The following is a 20,256-nucleotide window of genomic DNA, read 5'->3' as shown; positions in this document are numbered from 1 at the left end:
TAAACTGCATGTTCAAATGCATTTATTTCTACAGGCATTGACATGTGTAGATTCAAGAGGAAAGGGGAAGCTGGAGGGCTCCATGTGCTCAGTGTGGCAATGATATGAAATATCAGCTTGTTGCTTAATCAGCTGCAAGGGTAGCTGTGCACCACCATAACACTTGCTGCTCCTTGCAACCTCTCCATCTACCTGCTTAATTTAACTCCACCTCATCTCTGATCCATGTTGTGACACAAGGGCGTGGCTGCCACCACCCCTGACTGTGCACCCTATCCCCCCTAAACTGCCTCAAACTCTCCTCATCCTCATTCAGACAGGCTTGCTGCCAAACAAAAATCACCAGCTCTCCCACCTTGAGCGTCCAATTCTGCTGCAGCCGCTATTTATATGTTAATCACCAGCTAACGAAAAACATGACCTGCATCACTGCACCTGGTTATTGTTCTCTTCACAAGTCAGCAATTGTGTCCGATGTCTTAAGAGGACATGCAAATGACGCTATCTCTTCATTTTTATTGGTTTACAGGAACGGGACCAGCAGCGCATCCAGTCTAGGCCTGGCAGACCTAGATACTTTTTCTGATGTGCCCACTCAGAGCACAGTAATCAGGTAACTGTCACAGGCCAGTGCTGAAATATTTCTCATTAATGTGTCACTCTGATGCCCATAATGACATTTTTTTAATACGACAGAAAGTATATTGCTTTTTCTCATGTCCTCATGCAGTGCACAGCAATCCGGTGACACATGACTGTGACAGGCTGCTGGACTAACATGATGATAGCTAATTGCATATTCTGTTGTCATTCTACCGCAGATAACAAAGTTCTGTTTAACAGACACAAAAGCATCTACAGTCTGCTGCATTTCTACTATTCTGTTCTACTCTCTCCCATATATATCTTAACTGTAAAGTTTTAAACACATTCAGATTAACAGTATGATATATATACTTAAAGGAATAGTTCAACATTTAGAGGGATGTGCTTATACACCATTTTGCCGAGGATGAAATAGCCCCATAAAAACGGAGTGTGTTGTTCTTAAATTTCAGTTTTTGTGCGGATTCAACAACTAAGATGTAACTTGTGAATTAGTGAACTTCAGAGGTGCTGGTAGGCACAGTTTGTTGCCTTTGCACTGAACCAGACTAGCTGTTTCGCCATTTTCAGTCTTTATGTTAAGCTAAGCAAACCAGCTGTTGTCAGTAGCATCATATTTCATCATTAAAACAGTGTTATCAAATTTCTCATCTAACTCTCGGCAAGAAGGTGAATAAGCATATATCTCAGAATGTTGAACTATTGCGTAAAGTGATACTGTATGTTACTATAACTTTCAACCAGTATCCCTTTTTCCCCCCTCACAGTGAGGAGACAGAGAAAGGCCATCTGGCAAGAACTAAGGAGAATGTATTTGGTAAGTATAGTGATGCATTCTCATGTCATCTCAATGTTTTCAACTTGTTAATTACTCACCTCCTCCTTCTGCTTTAACGTCCCCCTACTCACCAAGAGTTCTGGAGTGATTCGGAGTACAGCATGTGCTGGGTGTGTGTGATTAATCCCTCAACTGGATGTGCTTGAGTAGAGGCGATTCTCTTCTCTGAAATAAGGAGAGTCATCAATAATTTAAAAGGACCCAAGTTACAGAAGTGTCTCAGCACAAAGTTCATCTTTGTTTAATGACTTACACTCCAACAAACATTACCTCAAAGCAAAACTGAGCTCAGGATATTTCTATTTTATGAAGCTGATCGTACTGTGTGATTGTATGTGAAGCTTTGGCACACTGGCTTTTGATGTCCAAGCAAGTGTAGAAAAAAAAAAGAGCTGTCTTTGCAGGCCTGCAGTGCTTTGATGGTGAGAACATACTTAACATTCAAGGTGTGTTATGCAGGGATGCCCTCCTAATACAGTATGTCCCATCATCTTTGATCTCTCAGAGAGCAGCTCAGTGAGGACGGCAAGCGGCAGTGGCAACCTCAGGGAGCTGTTGGTGGTAAACTGCGACCTCGAGCCAGAGTGCGTGGACTCGGAGCTGAGGGTGGCCCTGCAGTGGATTGCTGCCTCCGAGCTGGGCCTACCTGCGCTCTACTTTATTAAGTCCAAAGAGAAGAGGGTTGCAAAGGTAGGCACAGGAAGACAAATAAAAAAAAAAAACTAAAAGTAGACTGTTACTGATGACATTGCTGGTCATTCCCATGTTCTTACATTCTTGTTGATATTGTTTATTGTATATTGCTCCAGTATTTGATAAAATGTCAGATTACATCACCTCTTATGTAACATATTGGTAATTTCTTAAAGAAAAGATTTACACATACTTGAAGTTGATGACCTTGCATTTATTGTTTGATTCATTGTGTCTTCTCTCAGTTCCAGAGGGTGGTCCACCTCATGTCTCAGAAGGCGTGGCGGATCGCAGACTTGTTCAGTGCTGTGGTTCAGTTCTGTAAGCTACATGAGAAAGAGAAAGAGGAAGAGGATGGCAGGTCTCTGTCCAGCCTGTTTGATTGGCTTTTGGAGAGCCTGTAGACCAGATTAGCTTCCTCATCCCGCAAACAAAAACTCAAATGCTCAATCATTCACCCACACTTCTAACATGTTCCTAACTGTTTTCCCAACCCTGTATCATCACACCAAGTGTCGCCTACTGCAAGCTGAAAGCACAACGCAATCAGCATACTTGAGAAACTCACACTGCTCACCCCTTTTCTGCGGAGGTCATGCTTTTTGTCTGTTCGCAGCCATGAATGGACCAGTGTCCCTTTAATAAAAGCATGTATTTGTTTCAGATTCACCTCTCTAGTGTGAGACACAAAGGCAGAGTAAACTGTAGGCATACGGGTTGGACGTTCCTCTTGGAAGTGAACCAGCCTTTAAGAGATTATAGTCAGCAGGTTTTAACTGCTCTAGATTATATATATATATAAATATATATATTTACAGATTCTCACTACCAAATTATGTTTGTTTATTTATTTATTCCAAATGAACACACAGGAAGCAAAGTACCAATAGATGATAGGAAAATCAGGTTCCATTCTCCCCACAACTTGACATGCTCACACCTTTTGTATCAAAACTACTTTGTAAAAGAGGCTGTTGAAATGGAAGCCCAGAAAAGCCCACTTTCTTCTGTTAGCCAATTAGAATTGCACATTTGCTTAGCATAAGCAAAATGTCCATATCTTTGTTGTGTTCATTAGCCAACATACCACCTCTGTTGTGACCTTGAAATTCAGTTCTAAGTAAGTATGTCATCTTGTTCATGTTACTTGAGAACTGATTATTTTGGATAGCTGTACTGTATATACTGTAGATTTGGAACTGCTGCACCTTGGAGTAGTGGACTGCTCTCTTTAGCTTTTACTATGTCAGAAAGACAGAGTAAGGTTTGTAATGTTGAATTTGTATGTGAATTTGGTCTGTTTATTTCTCTACTTAGTGGTACTCTAGTGTTACATCAGCATTGGGAAAAAAAGCACACGATTCAGCTGTAAACTCTGTCACAGTAGAACTGAATGTATTTATCTTTTGACATCAATAAATTTCTGTGATGTGAAATACAAGCAGTCTGACTCTTTCTTTAACATTCAACAGAAATGCAATGAACACTGGTTAGTAGCACATTTATCCACATTAGTATTACACTATATTGCCTGGTTTTCCCAAAAGCATGTCACAGATGCAGTGAGACTATAAAACAACAGCCATATGATCTTTTTGGGAGCTAGGAAGCTGTTAAATAAACATTCATCATTGTATTGTGCTTTCAGAAAATACTGCTTTGTACACATCACAGAAACATACAAGGCAGTGGGAACAAAAATATAAAAATATTATTACTTTTGTTAGCTGATGGTGGGCTCATGAAGATGAAACATAGGCAAACTTTTACAGTAATGCTCGTGTGAGTCCAGCTCATAATTGCTAAAATTCTCTAATATTTCCAAAAGCCGTTCCAAAAATGTTCTCGAAGAATTCAAACTACTTGAGATGACATTTACCATACTGTTAATGCCATGTGAAATGAAAAGCCAGGTCTACTGGTCAAGCCCAGGACCAAGTTAGTACAGTACAGATTTGCAAAACCACTAGAACTTCACATATCTGCTGTAAACCAGACTTTTACTGTACCTCAAAGTGACTAAAGATGTTACACAGTGGGTCATACAGTACATGGTAAACACACATTGATTTTTGTGTCCATGTATAATGCCCGCCTGAGCACGTGATGGGTTAAGGGGAGGGGTCAGTACCAGATCCGGCATGTGTTATCCTTGCTGCCTGCAGGAGAGCACAAACACAAACAGGTGGTTTGCACAGAGGGACACAGCTGTGACACTTCATCATGGAAAATGCAATATCAGAATCAAAATCGCTTTATTCTCCAAATGTACAATGTACACAGGAATTTGACTTGGCGAAATAGAAGAGCACACTAATGTTAAATAAAACTGAGGGTCGACCAAGAAACATAATTGAAAAAAACAACCATAAATAAAAATATATATACAACTTAATTACAAAAAACACTGTGGCTGTCAGCTAGGAAGGTGGCGCCAATACAAGCAATTGGGAGGGCTGGCAAAGGGAAGTGTATTAGCTGCTCAAGGCTACATTTTATCAGCACACAGTTGTCAGCTCCATGTGTAGCTGTCAGATATGGTATGTGTGTGTATACCTGTAATGATGGTGTCACCCTCGTAGTTGAAGACACAGGAGAAGATCTCGTCTGTGTGCCCCTCTAGGACTTGTAGGCAGACTCCAGACTGAGCATCCCACAGACGAGCTGTCTTGTCTGAGCTGGCAGTCAGAACCCTGCTGCCCTGGGGGTTGAAACAGATCTACCAAGAGAGTTCTAGTCAGGAGAGTTGGTCTTATTCAGAAGTGTGCTACATGAGCGATAGAATGAGCAAGAGAGAGTGCTGAATACAAGATTATGCCAGATGTGGTTTAAATGACAAAGGCAGGGGAGAATTGAATGGGTTTAGCAGACTTTTACCACGTCGGCGGTATTATTCCACACAGGTCATTCAACTTTATATACATAAGGAGGATAAAGGCAATGATGGCGCTACTTAGTGAAGAGTTTTCCAGTAGAGTATCATGAAAATCATGGCTGAAGTTGATCATGTTAAATCCAGGGTTTATTGTTTCATGAATGGTTTTATATCCCCACAGTGAGGTAAAGGTAGGGATGATTAAATGAAGCTGGCTCTAGATGGCCATGAAAGTAAAGTGTGTTTTTATTAAAACTCTAAACTGAGCACGAAGGAGCATCCCCAGACAGGAAATGGAAACTGACTAGAGAAGAAGCTGACTAAGATAGAAGACCGGAGAGAGAAGATGAGTGGATGCTAAGAGAGGCACAGAAATGGAAAGAAGACAGATTGAAATTGATGGAGAGAAAAGAAAATTCAGGAAAGAGTACACAATAAGAACAAGGTAGAGACAAAAAAGACAAAAGTTGTATCCCAATTCTATATTACATACTGTACAAATTCTAATCTCATGTCCTAAATATGGGTTTCACACTGCAAAAGTTGTTATTGTATACATACTAAAATTGCTTGACTTTTATATGTGGTACATCTGCCGAGGTCATTGTCCATAAAATTGGACCTGTTGAATGGCTCTGTGTTTTTCCTTTAAAGCTTCTGTGTTCAATGCAGTTTGAAACATTTGAGACAGACTTAAATCGACCAACATAGCTGTAGCTGTTTTTGGGCAAATACTGCATGTAAATGTGCTTAACAAATTCCATGACAATGTGATGCAATGTGAAGTTAAAAGTAAAAGCCAATGGAGCATCCAAAATGGGAAGGATTCATCTTACTAGCAGGGACAAAAAATTTGAAAACAAGAGGTCTTGTGAATTCCTTACATGAAATACCACATAGAATCTACAAAAACATGCATTCGGGCATTTCTATTTCCAGGATTTAAAATAGAATAAGGTAGCAAGGTGAAGTAACAAGAGGAGAGATTGAGGCGACATGAAAATAAAAATGAAAGGGGGGAAACAAGGGGCAGACACAGAGCGAGACACTGAAAGACAGAGAAAGACCTGTGAGAAAAAAAAAAAAAAAAAAATATGGTCATGGTTAAGAAGCATGGAGGGGAGGGGAGAAGTGTCCTGTTAGAGAGAGATTAGTGTCATAATCCTCTGGAATCATCCACCATCCAGCCTGTTTATTACTGACTGCCTGATGTGTTTCAGTAAACAGAGGTAGCTCCTTTCCCCTCATACATAAAAGCCCACTGCAGGAAACATATACTTATGCCCAGCACAAAACCTGGAAAAGACTAATTCACTCCCATTAAATGACAAGATCAGTGCAGGGTCAAACACACACACACCCGATGCCAAAGTATTTGTTTGTTTGATTTTACCAATGACAGGCCATGTTAGACTGGGTTATAAAGTGGGTTTTGATCATGTGTGATTACATGTGATGGCATGGGCGCAACATTTGGTGCTCAAAGGCTAGGTGAGACCATGCTTACTTATGGTCAGAGATGAAATAGATGGTATTTATCATCTCTCATGGAGCTGTACGTAGAAAACACTGAAAATCTACTTTGAAACCTAGAGATTTAATTAGTCAGATCAACAGAAGCATCACTGTAGTGAAAAGCTTAAAAACCTCTCTATTCAGACAGACTTGCTGAGCTATACTATGTGAAACAATAAGCACCAAACAGCCTGAAGCCTGGACCTTCAACTTCAGCATTCTACGTTACAAGTTAGAATAATAGGATACCAATTTAGCTTATCACGTAAAATACTTATGTTTTATTTTTTCAGATTAACAAAAAAAAAAGAAAACCCTGAAAACAAAACTTCATTGCAAAACTGATGCTACGCTAAAGCTATAGCTACCCTGTAAACAACACAAATTTTGGATCTCTATGGTGACATAAAATAACACAGAATAACACACAGGATATGGCTGAATAGCCATTTTGGGTCTAGTGATTTACCTTGGAGATTTCTCCATCATGGCCCTCTAGGGTCAGGAGACACTGATGTGTGGTTGCACTGAACACTCGCGCTCTACCTGACAGAGACATGCATGGTCGTTAGTGTACACGCACTGTAGTTTTTTTACTTGTCAAAATGTTGTTATTCTTCAAGAGAACCAAAATATTGGGATGTGGAGGACTTGTGGCATCAGAAAAAAAGACCTCTTTGTAATTCTAAAATAAACCTTGGGCATGAGATCAAAACACAGTGAGGAAAAAGTGTTTAACTTTAATAGTAATGTAAACTTAAATTTTCTCACCATCAGCGGAGGCAGTAGCAATGAGCTGACCACTTAAATCAAAACACACATCCAGCACCTCTTCTTTGTGTCCAACTAGGGTGGCTACACACTTGCCACTGACTGCCTCCCACAACTGCAAATACATACACATAACAAAAAAAGTGACACAATTAAACACATAAACACAAAACTGGAACACACACATTCATGTGAACAAAGATATACACAGTCTCATAAAATATGCTTGCATGTAGCTGTTAGCTGTCTTAAGTGGCTTTATTTTAACCATCTCCCCTCGAGGAATCCAGTGAGGTGGATAATTCTTTCTTGTGAGCATGACTCATCTTGGCATAATTAAGGAATTAGGATTTAATTTTTCTCCTTGAAATGATGGAGACCTTAGAGACAGGAAGAGGGAAGAGATGGAAAGTGGGAAATGGACGAGAGTGAATATGAATGACAAGAGGAGCCATGTCTCTCAAATATCGATCTTTTGCAATAGTTTAAAAAGCTAAATGAATGACTGTCACTATGATACTATTTCAATGGGTATTTATTACTATTTAAATACACTTTCAGCCTATAAAAGGAAGCTTTTTGGATAAATGACTGTATTTCAAAGAGTTAAATTACACACACACACACACACACACACACACACGTGCAGGCTTTAAAGTCTTTGGGTAGATGATAGCTCACCTTGCAGGTTTTGTCCATGGAGCCTGTAACTATAAGGGAACAGTCCCAGTTAAACTGAACACTGCAGATTTCCCCCGTGTGACCGATCAGAGTGTGGACACGTCTGAGAAAAACAGAAAGCAGCATAATGTCAGTTGTGTACTCCCGTTTGCAGAATCTATAGGTGTTATGCATGTGCTGTGCAGTAAAAATCATGACACATATGCCCAAGTCACACACAAACGCACAGATCAATGCATACATTGCGATAACAATTATGATGTCTGACCTTGCTGAAGCAACATCCCATATAACAACTGTGTGGTCGAAGGAGCCAGTGACAAGTTGATTTCCCACTGTGTTAAAGCACAGAGAAAGGACCTCTGCAGTGTGATCCTGGATGGAATCAAAGAGAGAGCATTATCCCTCACAACTGTCTCACTTGCTCTCTCCCTCTTATCTCCCATTATGCATGAAAATGCACATCAAAAAGGCGTTATTATTTATTAAAATAACCATACAGACTTTGGCCTTACTGGTAGATGTTCAAAGTCTTGAAATAAATAAATAAGAATTTGCATATGCTTAAGATTCTACGCTCAATTGACTGCTGTCAGCATGATTGATTCTTCATGGTGGGAAGTGCTGAAAGAACAGAGAGAGCTGCAAAGAGTTGCTCCTCATTGAGACAGAGCCAGGCAGCCAACCAGTCACACTATGGACCCACGTGCAGTCTGCACATCAAGAGGACTCCCTACTCCCCTGGGTGCATATATGAGGTGGTAAAGATGCTGGCCATCAGCAGAGGTAACAACACTCACTTAAGCATTAATTACTCTAAGAAGAAAATGAATAGTTAATTACTGCATTATTAATGAATGGATGTGAGCCGTGCTTACAGAAAAAAAGAGCAAGAGAAGCATTGAGGCATCGGGATAAGAAAAAAAGACAACTCACATTCAGAGTGGCCACTTCCTCCCCAGTCTCCACATCCCACAGCTTGGCAGTGGCGTCCATGCTGCCTGTGGCCACCAGTGTACTCTGAGGGTTGAACGCCAGGCACACCTACACAATACAAAATTCCCTTTTATAGTTACTGGTGTTGGATTCTGCTACAAAGCCGGGACAAAAACAGGATTTGGCAGAGACTTATTTATTATCTAAGCACTAAACATAACACCAGAGTAAACCGTATTTGAATATAAGATTAAACAGATTGTTATACATACTATCTCTGCCATGTGTCCGCGAAAGGTATGAAAACATTTGCCCGTCTCAGCACACCACAGTTTGCAGGTCTTATCGAAAGAGCCGGTGGCGATCTTGTCTCTAAGTTTAATAAAGAGAAAAAAAGCGAAGAAACTGTCAATTCTAAGATGGAATGCTCTTTTGAATATGTAAATAGTGTCAAATAGAGCAATGCTGTTCTTCAATGCTATGAAAGTTTTGCTGAAACTGCTCATTACCCGTAGGGGTTGTTGAATGCAATTGCATACACCACGTTTCTGTGACCCTCTAGTGTATGCAGCTCTGTGCCTGAGGCCGTGTCCCAAACTCTACATGTCCTGTCATAGCTCCCAGTTAGAAACCTGCAGAGTGAAAGAGAGATGTAAATACCAATACAACAAACGAAAACTCCAATGTGCCACACTTTTGTGTGTTGCATATAAACCTACCTTGACCCTGATTTGTCAAAGGCAACATTTGTCAGTGGCAGTATGTGTGCCTTGAGATCCTGCAAAAAAGCCCAGAGATTAGAAAATATAACATCCAAGGCAATATAGTTATTATCTTCATTCATCATTAAGATTACGCATGTAATATCCATCCATATATAATTAATCTCACTTTGATGTAATGGGAAGGGTCTCCCTCCTGGCTCAACAGTGATGGAGTGATTTTCTTCCCTCACTGAGCTCAGAGACAAGAATCTCCCCAGTTTTAGACACAGGCAAAAAAACATACCCTAACCTCTGAGCAGTTGTGTTTTATATATTCCATAACACTCTAAGACAGGCACTTTTGTTATCATGTTAGCTGTCTTCCAATTGTAAGACTTAGTAACCTAACCACTACTGCTCTCTAGTGCCTCTATGGAGAAGTCACTGCTAATTTCACAACTCAAACTCCTGAATTTCCACAGATGAAAACTAATATACTGCTGTAATTAGATGATATTGCTAAAAAAGGCAACATCCCAAACCTTTTCAATTGGATGTGTGGAATGCATTCAAACAACACATCCAACAGTATTTGTTTTAGTCCCTCAGTGATGTAAAACATAGATGTGACAAAAGGCTTTGTGCCAACACAAAAGACAAAGAACTATTTGTAATTGTTTCATAAAACTGTACCATAGATTTTACAACCTGCCCTGGGACATTAATTAGCAACACACTGTCCTAACCAATATGAGCTACTTTATTGAATATAGATGGCAGGACAAGGTGCTGGTTTGTATATAATGAGTCCAGTGTCTGACCTTATAGAAACAGAACCTGTGGTGGTCCTGCTGGCTCTGTTTCTGCTGAAGTCGAAGGATCAGCTGTTTGACCTGATCAGCCCGGGACTCTGTGACCAGAGGCTCTGAATGCCTGATCTCTGCCACCAGCTCATCTGGGTTTGTTCTGCATGGTGGGAAAACGCACTTTTTACACAATCATCATTTAATCATCAAATGTTAAAAAAAGAACACCTGAAAATTATATGATGATAATCATAATAATGATGATTTCAGAAACTATGTAAAGAGGATCTGTTGGAGATTAAATGCAGTTTAACAGGCATTCAATTCGCTCAGCCCTTTATCCAAAAAAGAATAGGAAACATCTTGTCAACATCAACTCATCTTGTTAGATTTATGCATAGAAAGGCAGTTCAGGAGGACAAGATTGATTTGAAATGTGGTATCAAGAACAACTTTCTAATCTATAAAAATGTCACAATCGCATCAGAAACATAAAACAATACATAAACCGGACTGGTGGTACGTCACTTTAAGGAGCTACAAATCTACTGCAACTAGTACAATTTACAACACAACTTCACTTCATAGTGTTTACTATCACATTCGATCAGTGTAGGTATGTTTGGTGATCAGCCCTACCATTGTATGGAGTGCTGAGTTATTGAGCTATTTGGAAATATGTCTGGCAAGTTAAGTAATAAAATGGTAGTATTTAAGAGAGATGGAAAGCAATAACACTCGTAAAGATGGTAGAGGATACATCTCACTCACTCTGGGGTCAAACCCAAAAGGTCGATTGATTTGGTCCTCAGATATCCTCCTCTCTCATATTCGAGGATTATACCTGACAGCAGAAAAAAAAACAATTAGAGCAGGAAAGGCCGCTCATGCCGGCTGAGCTCTGTAAAACAGCGATATATGATGCTAATAAGTCCGATTACCAGTATTAGAGTAGTCAATGTAAGGCTACGGCAAGTTGTTGTCGAAGTTGAAAGCTACAGCAGTAGCATATTCCCATGAAAAGAACTAACGTTTACTAACGTTACAAATGGGACAACTTAACTTAAGTGTATTACCTGGAGGATAATATCGGAGAAGAAACCGCTTGAGTTTCATTTTGCCGTGTGTTAAGACGTCTTCACAACACATATCAACAAAGAGTTGCCATGGCGACTGACTCGCTCGAAGTGCCCGTGTGCATTCATCACGCATGCGTAGTACGAACATAAACAAACCAGCACTTGAATGTGAAGTTGGTTAAACAGTTTATGGTTAAAATACCTTATCTAGGACATTAGTTACCGCTCCTGTATTTTCACGTACACAAGGCGATGAAGTAGAGTACAGTACACTGGCAGACGTGACATCCCCTGGGTTTGGCCTGTATATGGTGGTGTTAGAAGTAGGTTAAACAACAAATGTTACGTCACTGCTTTGTACATCTGTTTGTACTCTTAGATTAAGTTATATAACTGATTAATCAATGGCTAATACATTCTTGATGATAGTTACCTATGCCTTTATGCTGTAAGGGAGCCATCCTATTCCCAGGCTAATTTTTCCTGCCTCTGCCTAACAACAAAAGGTTTAATTTCTCTCTTTAAATTGTCTCATGTCTTGTCTGATATAATCTGTCAAAGGCCCATGGCTTGTACTGATCACCAAACCTGAAGAATGTCTGATTTCATCACATTTCAGCTATCCCTCTCTTTCCTACCAGCTCAAAGTCTATCACTCATAAACTGTGACTAAGGCACGTGTAGATCATAAAGATTATGTGTGTATGTTCTAGCTACTGATGAGTAATGATAGCTTCAGGGAAGCTCACAGCGCTTAGGGGATAGTTCAGGTAGTCAGACTGTCGTGGTGGCCATAGGAAATAAAGAACAAACAAGATTGCTGAGAAATCCGGCCGGGGTGAAAGCATGGGCTGTTGGGCAAAGCTGAAGTCATCCAGTTGGGCTTATCCCACTGCTGTCCTGTCACTCTATGGGTTTTTTGCTAATTGCAGAGTAGCAGAGCCCTTCCTCACACCATACCTAATTGGACCACACAAGAACATCTCTGCAGAAGTGGTAAGGACAGCAGACACAGAGATTCCCATATTTACAAAAAAATTCACGCAGAGTTACTATACAGTCTGTAATCATTAAGTATTTTAGGAGCACTTATCTGAGATTAACTGCTGTCTAGTTTGATTGACAATGAGATATGCATGGCATGGACAAGACAAGGAACCAGTGACTCTAGATCAGCATTCTTGTTCTATGTTGCTTTCTGTTTACAGGTGACCAACTACCTGTTCCCAATCTGGACGTACTCCTACCTTGCCTTCCTTTTCCCCGTCTTCCTCCTGACTGACTTCCTGAGGTACAAGCCCCTCATTATGTTACAGGGGCTATTCCTCGTCACCAACTATGTCCTGCTTTGCTTTGCCCCAGGTCTGCCTGCTATGATCTTCCTTCAGGTCCGCTGACATTTTGATAACTCATATTGAAAACATTTGAATAGTAATAATGTTCCTGATGTAACATTAAAGTTTTAGCCAGAATAATCAAAGATGCAGCACTTATACTTCAGAAATGCACTTGTTGCTGTGTATCCTGATATCAAGTTTATTGAAAACCAAAAATATCTTATTTAGATAATACAAAAGACTGTAATCCTTCACAGGCATAATGTGGTATCACTGCACTGCTGCATATTACTCATGAGGAACTTGTAAAAATAGAATACATTATGTTATGCATTACTGGTACAAGGGATCACAGGCTACAATCTCTTTAAAACTGTTTCCCATCAACAGGTCAACTATGCTGTAGTGACTTCCACAGAGGTGGCCTACTTTTCCTACATTTACAGCATAATTCCAGTTGAAAATTACCAAAGAGCCACTGGTTACCTGCGCAGTGCCATGCTGGCTGGATATACATTTGGTGCCGGCCTCGGCCAAGTGCTCGTCTCCCTTGGTAGGGCTTCCAAGCCTAAATACACAATAAATAAAAAATATTAGATGTACATTGTATCTCTGTATTTTCCTATACAATGAATCTGCCCTGCCTGCATAACAATAATGACTGCTAATAGAATTACTGTATGAAAGTACTGCACTGCATGAATAACTCTAAGAGCTGAAGAAATATGAACTCTAATCAACAGGAGTGGACTACTTCTACATCAATGCTATCACTCTGGGGATTGTGAGCATGGCTTTTCTCGTTTCCTTCTGGTTGCCCATGCCCCAGAGGAACATGTTCTTCAAAGGGAAAAAAGCTGCAGCTGTGCGCTCACAGTCCCAGCAGGAGGGGCCACAGGGAGCACACAGGCCTGGGGAGCAAGTGATGGATAAGGAGGGAGCTGGCTCAGGGAAAGAGAAAATGGAGCATAATGGCAGCCCTGGCTGGTGCAGCAGAGAAAATGTGGCCACTGCAGGTCATCTACTCTGGCAAAGCTTCAGGGAGTCGTACTCTTCCAGGCATTTCCTTTTTCTGACTTTTTATTGATACACTTTTAGTATAGCTGTGCTGAGCATGCAACTTTTTCACACTTTGCCCTGAATAATAGTTTAATGCATTTAGCAAACGAGCAAATGAGATGATTTTTGCTGTATGTTTTTTTAAATTTTTTTTATCGTGTATTCATACATGATCATAATCTTTATCATAATGACCACCCTGCAGACATTTAATCTACTGGTCCCTGTGGTGGGCTCTGGCAACAGCTGGCTATGTTCAGGTCTTCAACTACATCCAGCTGATGTGGGACCATATAGAACCATCTGCCACATCATCCATCTACAATGGAGGTGTAGAGGCTGCATGTTCTCTTGTAGGTAAGTCTGCTGGTACACTTGACTTGAGCTATTTCAGTCTAATTCAGTATCACCATCAACTTACATTAATATTGCCATCCAAAACATAACCATAGAAACAGGACAAACCACTTATAAACTAAAGATTCGAGTGTCCTAAAACAAAAAATTGCAAGATAACATGCACAAAAGCACATTTAATGAAAGAGTGAAAGTTGCTGTTGAACACTGTAATCTCACAGAGGATCAGAAGATTAACAGAAGCAGGGGATCACTGACTTTCACCACATTGAGAACAGGAAGTAAGAGTTTAATTAACACAGGGGGAGAAGAAGAAGGCTGCAGCACGACTGCATTATATAGAGCAAAATAAAATTTAACAGTGTTATTAAAATCTGCTATGTCTGATGGCACATAGAGCTATAAAAACTTGCAGTTAAAAGAAAACAATGGTGTCATTCTTGGTTATAGGGGGTACCTGATTAAATGGAAAATCTGTATTGATTTTGAAAGGGAATAGCATCACTATGGTCCTGTTGGCTCACTCTCAACCTGGCTCAGCATTAGAAGAAGAAGAGTAATTGCTTCAATTAAGGAGATAGAGTTAGAAGGTAATGGGTTCTCTGATAATTGCTGATTCCATGAGCCGGGTGAAAGTGGTTCATCATAATGGGCAGCTGCTGAGGAGGCCAGTAAAGGCATGTGAGCGCAAGAGGTTTTGTTTAGAGGCCATATTCCCCTTTATGCCAGTGTTCCAAGGAAAAAATTTTTTGTTAGGATTGATGAATGAATCACAACAAGGTTGCACAGACACATTGGAGGTGATGTCCACTGAATGACAGATTAATCACTTCATTTTTTTTCTTCCACGGGCCAGGTGCTACAGCAGCCTTCTCTGTGGGCTACATCAAGGTGACCTGGGCCATGTGGGGAGAGCTGGCTTTAGGGTTGTTCTCAGCAGTAGGGGCAGGTGCTGTGTTTCTGATGGCGCTCACCAACAGTATCTGGGCATGCTATGTTGGTTATGTCATATTCAAATCCTGCTACATGCTTCTCATCACCATCACAACGTAAGTTCACTGGAGAATTCCTCTGACCAAACTATTGTTCTCCAGCTCTACGGTAACTTTCTCTAAATTGTTCCTCTCTGTAGATGGAGGAACAGTAGAGCACAAAGCCTGAAATAACTTTCTCAGCTCCTAAGAGGGATTGTTACGAGGATCCTTCTGTGAAACAAGCTCACTCACAAAGAAGGCTGGTTTTGGATTAGGGCTGCAACTTCAACTAATCTGCCAGTTCTTGTCTGCTTTCTCCATTACTTGATTAATCATTTTGTGCATAAAAACATAATAAAATGTCAAAACATGACATATTCATTGTTCATTCCAAAGCCCTTAGATATTCAATTTAAAAAGCAGAAAATGTTCATTTAAGAAGCTGGTAACAGCAAGTGTTTGGTATTTTTGCTTGAAAAGTGAGCCAAATAATTAACTATCAAAATACTTTCTGATCGGCATATTATTGTTTCAGCTCTTTTTTGCATTACCTATAAATATCTATGACACTCGTTGTCTATTGTAAGCTCTCTCAGAGGTCATATCCCCTTTGTCCTTTAAGTTTTCAGATTGCATCTAAACTCTCCATGGAGTGCTATGCTTTGACATTTGGGATCAACACTTTTGTGGCCCTCTCACTGCAGACCATCATTACGTTCATTGTTGTTGATGAAGCTGCACTTGGACTGGACATTGTGTCGCAGGTATGTATCTAATCCCCTATACACGTCTTACTTCTATACTACCTTTGGCAGAGCATGGATATTGATCATTTAAGCCTGTTGGGGTAAACTTGAACTGAATTAAGAATGTAAACAGTTTCAGCGTTCTGCTAGATAACAAACACTAAAATGTGAGGACAGAGTGACACCTGGTGGTTATCATTAACTGTTGCATCCAGACATGTTACATGTAGATGGATACTTGGCATGACTGAAATAGTAACATTGAGTATGACAGAAACCTCTCTCTGCAGTTCATCATCTACGGGAGCTACTACACTACCATCTCGGTGCTCTTCCTGATCCGAGGGACCTACACCGCCTGTGTAAATCGTCACAGACCTGGGCAGACAGAGGCCCAGGAGCAAAGGTCCAGTGTGGAGGTGATCGCTGCTGAACCTTTCTGACCAAGTTTAACAAACTGTTATAGTCTGGATAGCACTAAATGAGCAGGTGATTGTTTCATTTGTTGATTGGGAATAAAATAACAATACATCACTGTAATATGTGCAAAACTGAGCATCTTATTGCCTCAAAAATGTTGCTCATAGACACTGCAATGTTCCTTAGTTGCTGACTGATCCCATGAGTGTTTTTCATATCATCTCTACAACTTGCAAGCACAATAAAAAACACAATAAGGCTGCAATTATCAATGATTAGTGAAGTATATTAAAGATAAAGTCCTGATGTGTGTCTGTACCTGTTTAATTTGTTACACGTGTATCTTGGCCAAGGCTGTGCTGCTCTTTGACTGGGTTATTGATTGACAAACCGAGCTCAACACTTAGTAGTTTCCCACAATGAGGAAAGACAGAAAGAGTAGCACACTGACGAACACAACACACCTGAAACAGGCAGAAAAACAGCAGAAGATGGAGGCAGTTAAGAGCTGGAGGTCAGACTGGAGGTATCCCACCACTCTGCTGTGCATCTATGGATTCTTCAGCACAGTTAAACCCTTGGAGCCTTTCCTCATCCCATACCTGACAGGGCCGGACAAGAATCTCACAACAGAGCAGGTATTAAAGCAAAGACAAACAACTACATTGGTTAAGCAGAGAGTTAAGCAGATCATGAATCAGAGAAATATTATTAAATAAATAAATACAAAATAACGAAGCTGGTGAATCACAGTAAAGTTAAATACAATCTCTCCAACAGTTTGTAAGTGGTATTATAAATCCAGTCACCTTAGAATTAAAAACCAATCAGTTGATATTGTATTTAGATCTCAGTGATTAAGTGTTCACTAACCAAAGTCTATCAGTTTAATGTTTTGTATTTAAATATCTTCTTTAAGATTAGCTAAAGAAATATTCACTATATTTCCTATGCCTACAGAGCTCATACTGCAAATAGGTATGATATGAACATTATCTATAAAGTTATTATAATGCTTAATTTTATTCTGAAAATCCCCTCAGCAACAGCCTGAGCAACACAAACACAAAGACAGGTGATCTGCAGTGAAAGATCATGCCATAAATTGGGGAGTTGAATTAAAAATAAAACAAGAATAACTGTTCTGACATCATGTAAAGATCAGATGGAGCATCACTGAAACTCGAGCTCTGTTGCCTAAATCAATATTTTATCAACATTATTATTATTATTAACATATTCAAGTAAACCTTCTGCATTCAGGCTTTTTATGTATGTTATGTGCACAGATGTGCATATGAATGACTAAAGAGAGACAGAACAAGTGCGCATATTGTTTTGGCCATTGGACTAAAAGTGTCTCTACTAAAGATAAAAACTACTTTTTGCCCCTTGAACCTTGCTATGAAGCAATACAGTTCCCATCTCATATACATACTCTTTCACATTTATCACTCTCAAACTGCTGTTTCCTCATCAGGTTAATAATCAAATTTTCCCCGTGTGGACGTACTCCTACTTGTCTGTGCTGGTGCCAGTGTTCCTGCTGACAGACTGGTTGCGTTACAAGCCTGTGGTGGTGTTCCAGTGTGTTATGCTCTTCATCACCACAGCGATGATTCTGTGGACCAAAACTGTACCAGCCATGCAGGCCATGCAGTTCTTCTATGGGGTGGTGACAGCCAGCGAGGTGGCCTATTTCTCCTACATCTACAGGTACATCTTCATCTACTGAAGGTCAAAAGGCAAAGCATGGCACCAGTACTGCCAGGTGTCAGGGAACTGAATTTTGCATTATTGGCACAGATATGACATTTTGACTGTGTTGTTTATTACAGTGTAGTAGATCTGAAACGGTACCGGAAGGCCACCTCTTACAGCCGCAGTGTCCAGCTGCTGGGGTATACGGTGGGCTCTGTTCTGGGTCAGCTGCTCGTCAGCTTCGACCTCATGTCCTACAACAACATAATGGTGTTTACTCTGGTTCTCACTGGCATCGCTCTCCTCTCTTCCTGCCTCCTGCCAATGCCAGAGCAGAGCATGTTCTTTCATCGAAGACATACAAGACAGAAAACAGCAACAGAGGCAACAAAGAGCAACAGAGATGGGACTGTGGATGCAACAGAGCACATAAGTAGAGTAAAGACCTCGTCGGAAGAAATGCGAGATGAAAGGGTAGACATAAGCAGAGAAACAGAGGAAGTTGCTGTCAAAGGACAGGATGAAAAAGTGCCTAAAGCTGTGGACTTTGAGGAGTCGGTTGGTGCAGAAGGCTGCAGCCAAGTTCTCCTGCAGCTTTGGAGGGACTTCTGCCAGTGCTATTCCTCCAGACAGCTGCTGTACTGGTCATTGTGGTGGGCAATGGCCACCTGCGGGTATAACCAGACTGTCAACTATGTGCAGGTCAGTTGTGAAGGCAATATAAACGTAAATGTAACATAAATAAAAAGTGAAAATTTAAGGTTATGCTATCGTGAAAATGTAATATACAACCATTGCACCAATCTAAAGCACCAAGTGTGATTGTAGCAGATCAAATTGTGCCACTCCTTCATGGTCAAATAATGTACAGTTGATTCACTTGCAAATGAAATTCCAATGTTGGAAATGATTAAACGCAGGAAATCCAAGCCCCGATACACCAAAAAAAGTAATATACAATATACCCTGCAGGTGCTGTGGGAGCATGTGCAGCCTTCTCAGAACTTCAGTATCTACAATGGAGGCGTGGAAGCGGTGTCCAACCTGTTGAGTAAGCAACATCAGATAAAGGTTTTCATGACAGAATACCGATTAGGAAAGGAAAATCTAGGCAAATTGAACTGACTGTCGCATTGTTGTGGCCACTCTAAGGTGTTCTACTAATACATCATATTAGGATTAGATATATTTGTTTTCAAAAAAGGGAAACAACTTAGCAGCTTTTGTTAGATATCCCATTCATTTCCTCGCTGCGTATTTAATTGTCTTTTCTACTACAATAATCCTAAATGGATGTGTTTTTCAGGTGCAGCTACATCTTATGGTATAGGCTTCACTGAGGTGAGATGGGAGAAGTGGGGAGAGCTGGCCCTGGGGGGTTTCTCTGGACTTGGGGCAGCTGCACTTTTCCTTATGACGTCAATCAACAACATATGGGTCTGCTACACCAGTTACGTTATTTTCAAGTGCCTCTACATGCTGCTGATAACAATAGCCATGTAAGAATTTTAAGTCATTTGATATAAGCTGGTTTACATTTTATCCCATGATTCAGAGCTAATACTATTGCAGGAAAAAGAACATTTAAATCTTCTTCTTAGGTACCAGATTGCAGCTGACCTGACGATGGAAAGATATGCACTAGTCTTTGGAGCAAACAACTTTGGGGCACTGGTTCTACAGACGATTATCACTTCTGTTGTGGTTGACAGTGGAGGATTGGGCCTGGCCATCATTCCTCAGGTGAGCTATCTGATCAGAAAACATGTGCAGGCAGAAAAAGTCTTTATACGTGCACTTATCACAAAATCATGTGCTCTTTTGCAGTTCACCATATACTCCAGCTACTTCTCAGTCATCGCCGTTCTTTTTTCACTTCGGGGACTGTTTACCATTTGGAAAGCACAGAGAAACAAAAAAGGGACAAGTCCTCCAGACAAAAATGAATCTCTCGTCCTTGACGAACACGGATTCTGAGATACAAGAATTCTGACACTGCAAGCTACAATAATCACTCATGCTTTAGGTCCTCACTGTGGCTACATTAAAAAAAAAAATAAAATAAAAAAAAAGCTTCAAATTACTGACCGCAACACCATGAACATAATTTTTTTTTTTTTATACAAAACAAATATACAAGATTTCCATACATCCATGT

At 40.3% G+C, this 20,256-nt stretch overlaps 4 protein-coding genes across 4 annotated transcripts in view; 3 read left to right on the top strand and 1 right to left on the bottom strand.

Annotated features, from left to right (window-relative positions):
• Window positions 1-3,463, top strand: part of sphkap (SPHK1 interactor, AKAP domain containing) — a 50,259-nt gene extending 46,796 nt beyond the window's left edge. The window contains exons 9-12 of the mRNA XM_022748473.1: window positions 530-613; window positions 1,374-1,423; window positions 1,950-2,134; window positions 2,383-3,463. Of these exons, the coding sequence (XP_022604194.1) occupies window positions 530-613; window positions 1,374-1,423; window positions 1,950-2,134; window positions 2,383-2,541 (478 nt within the window). The 3' untranslated portion in view covers window positions 2,542-3,463. The remainder of the gene's footprint in view (window positions 1-529; window positions 614-1,373; window positions 1,424-1,949; window positions 2,135-2,382) is intronic.
• Window positions 3,464-3,515: 52 nt separating this feature from the next.
• On the bottom strand, window positions 3,516-11,585 carry daw1 (dynein assembly factor with WD repeats 1). The gene is made up of 13 exons (XM_022748474.1): window positions 11,502-11,585; window positions 11,197-11,269; window positions 10,441-10,585; window positions 9,635-9,693; window positions 9,425-9,547; window positions 9,188-9,287; window positions 8,916-9,023; window positions 8,248-8,354; window positions 7,980-8,082; window positions 7,299-7,413; window positions 6,997-7,073; window positions 4,694-4,856; window positions 3,516-4,296 (listed from the first exon to the last, which is right to left on the bottom strand). The coding sequence occupies exons 1-13, from the start codon at window positions 11,572-11,574 to the stop codon at window positions 4,262-4,264; spliced, it is 1,281 nt and encodes a 426-aa protein (XP_022604195.1). The 5' UTR covers window positions 11,575-11,585; the 3' UTR covers window positions 3,516-4,261.
• A 765-nt stretch (window positions 11,586-12,350) lies between these two features.
• LOC111224041 (thiamine transporter 2-like) lies at window positions 12,351-16,420 on the top strand. Its single transcript, XM_022748415.1, has 8 exons — window positions 12,351-12,500; window positions 12,713-12,892; window positions 13,232-13,394; window positions 13,585-13,888; window positions 14,106-14,257; window positions 15,114-15,306; window positions 15,854-15,995; window positions 16,268-16,420. Exons 1-8 carry the CDS (start codon window positions 12,351-12,353, stop codon window positions 16,418-16,420), a joined length of 1,437 nt encoding a protein of 478 aa, XP_022604136.1.
• A 408-nt stretch (window positions 16,421-16,828) lies between these two features.
• Window positions 16,829-20,130, top strand: LOC111224100 (thiamine transporter 1-like). Its single transcript, XM_022748499.1, has 7 exons — window positions 16,829-17,035; window positions 17,878-18,113; window positions 18,236-18,800; window positions 19,071-19,149; window positions 19,405-19,597; window positions 19,700-19,841; window positions 19,926-20,130. Exons 1-7 carry the CDS (start codon window positions 16,889-16,891, stop codon window positions 20,073-20,075), a joined length of 1,512 nt encoding a protein of 503 aa, XP_022604220.1. The 5' UTR covers window positions 16,829-16,888; the 3' UTR covers window positions 20,076-20,130.
• Window positions 20,131-20,256: the final 126 nt, after the last annotated feature.

Source organism: Seriola dumerili, unplaced genomic scaffold (assembly GCF_002260705.1).
Source record: "Seriola dumerili isolate Sdu_G_001 unplaced genomic scaffold, Sdu_1.0 BDQW01000122.1, whole genome shotgun sequence".
Taxonomy (NCBI): domain Eukaryota; kingdom Metazoa; phylum Chordata; class Actinopteri; order Carangiformes; family Carangidae; genus Seriola; species Seriola dumerili.
This window is presented reverse-complemented; position numbering and strand designations above follow the sequence as displayed.

Bases quoted from the DNA above. Each gene is read 5' to 3' on its own strand.
- LOC111224041 (XM_022748415.1), top strand. From the start codon at position 12,351: ATGGGCTGTTGGGCAAAGCTGAAGTCATCCAGTTGGGCTTATCCCACT. The intron at 14,258-15,113 runs GTAAGTCTGCTG...TCCACGGGCCAG, and splicing joins GGCTGCATGTTCTCTTGTAG to GTGCTACAGCAGCCTTCTCT. The intron at 15,307-15,853 runs GTAAGTTCACTG...TTGTCCTTTAAG, and splicing joins CTTCTCATCACCATCACAAC to TTTTCAGATTGCATCTAAAC.
- LOC111224100 (XM_022748499.1), top strand. From the start codon at position 16,889: ATGGAGGCAGTTAAGAGCTGGAGGTCAGACTGGAGGTATCCCACCACT. The intron at 18,114-18,235 runs GTACATCTTCAT...TGTTTATTACAG, and splicing joins TATTTCTCCTACATCTACAG to TGTAGTAGATCTGAAACGGT. The intron at 19,598-19,699 runs GTAAGAATTTTA...TCTTCTTCTTAG, and splicing joins CTGCTGATAACAATAGCCAT to GTACCAGATTGCAGCTGACC.
- daw1 (XM_022748474.1), bottom strand. From the start codon at position 11,574: ATGTGTTGTGAAGACGTCTTAACACACGGCAAAATGAAACTCAAGCGG. The intron at 9,548-9,634 runs GTAGGTTTATAT...TTCACTCTGCAG, and splicing joins TTTGACAAATCAGGGTCAAG to GTTTCTAACTGGGAGCTATG. The intron at 9,288-9,424 runs GTAATGAGCAGT...TATTAAACTTAG, and splicing joins GCATTCAACAACCCCTACGG to AGACAAGATCGCCACCGGCT.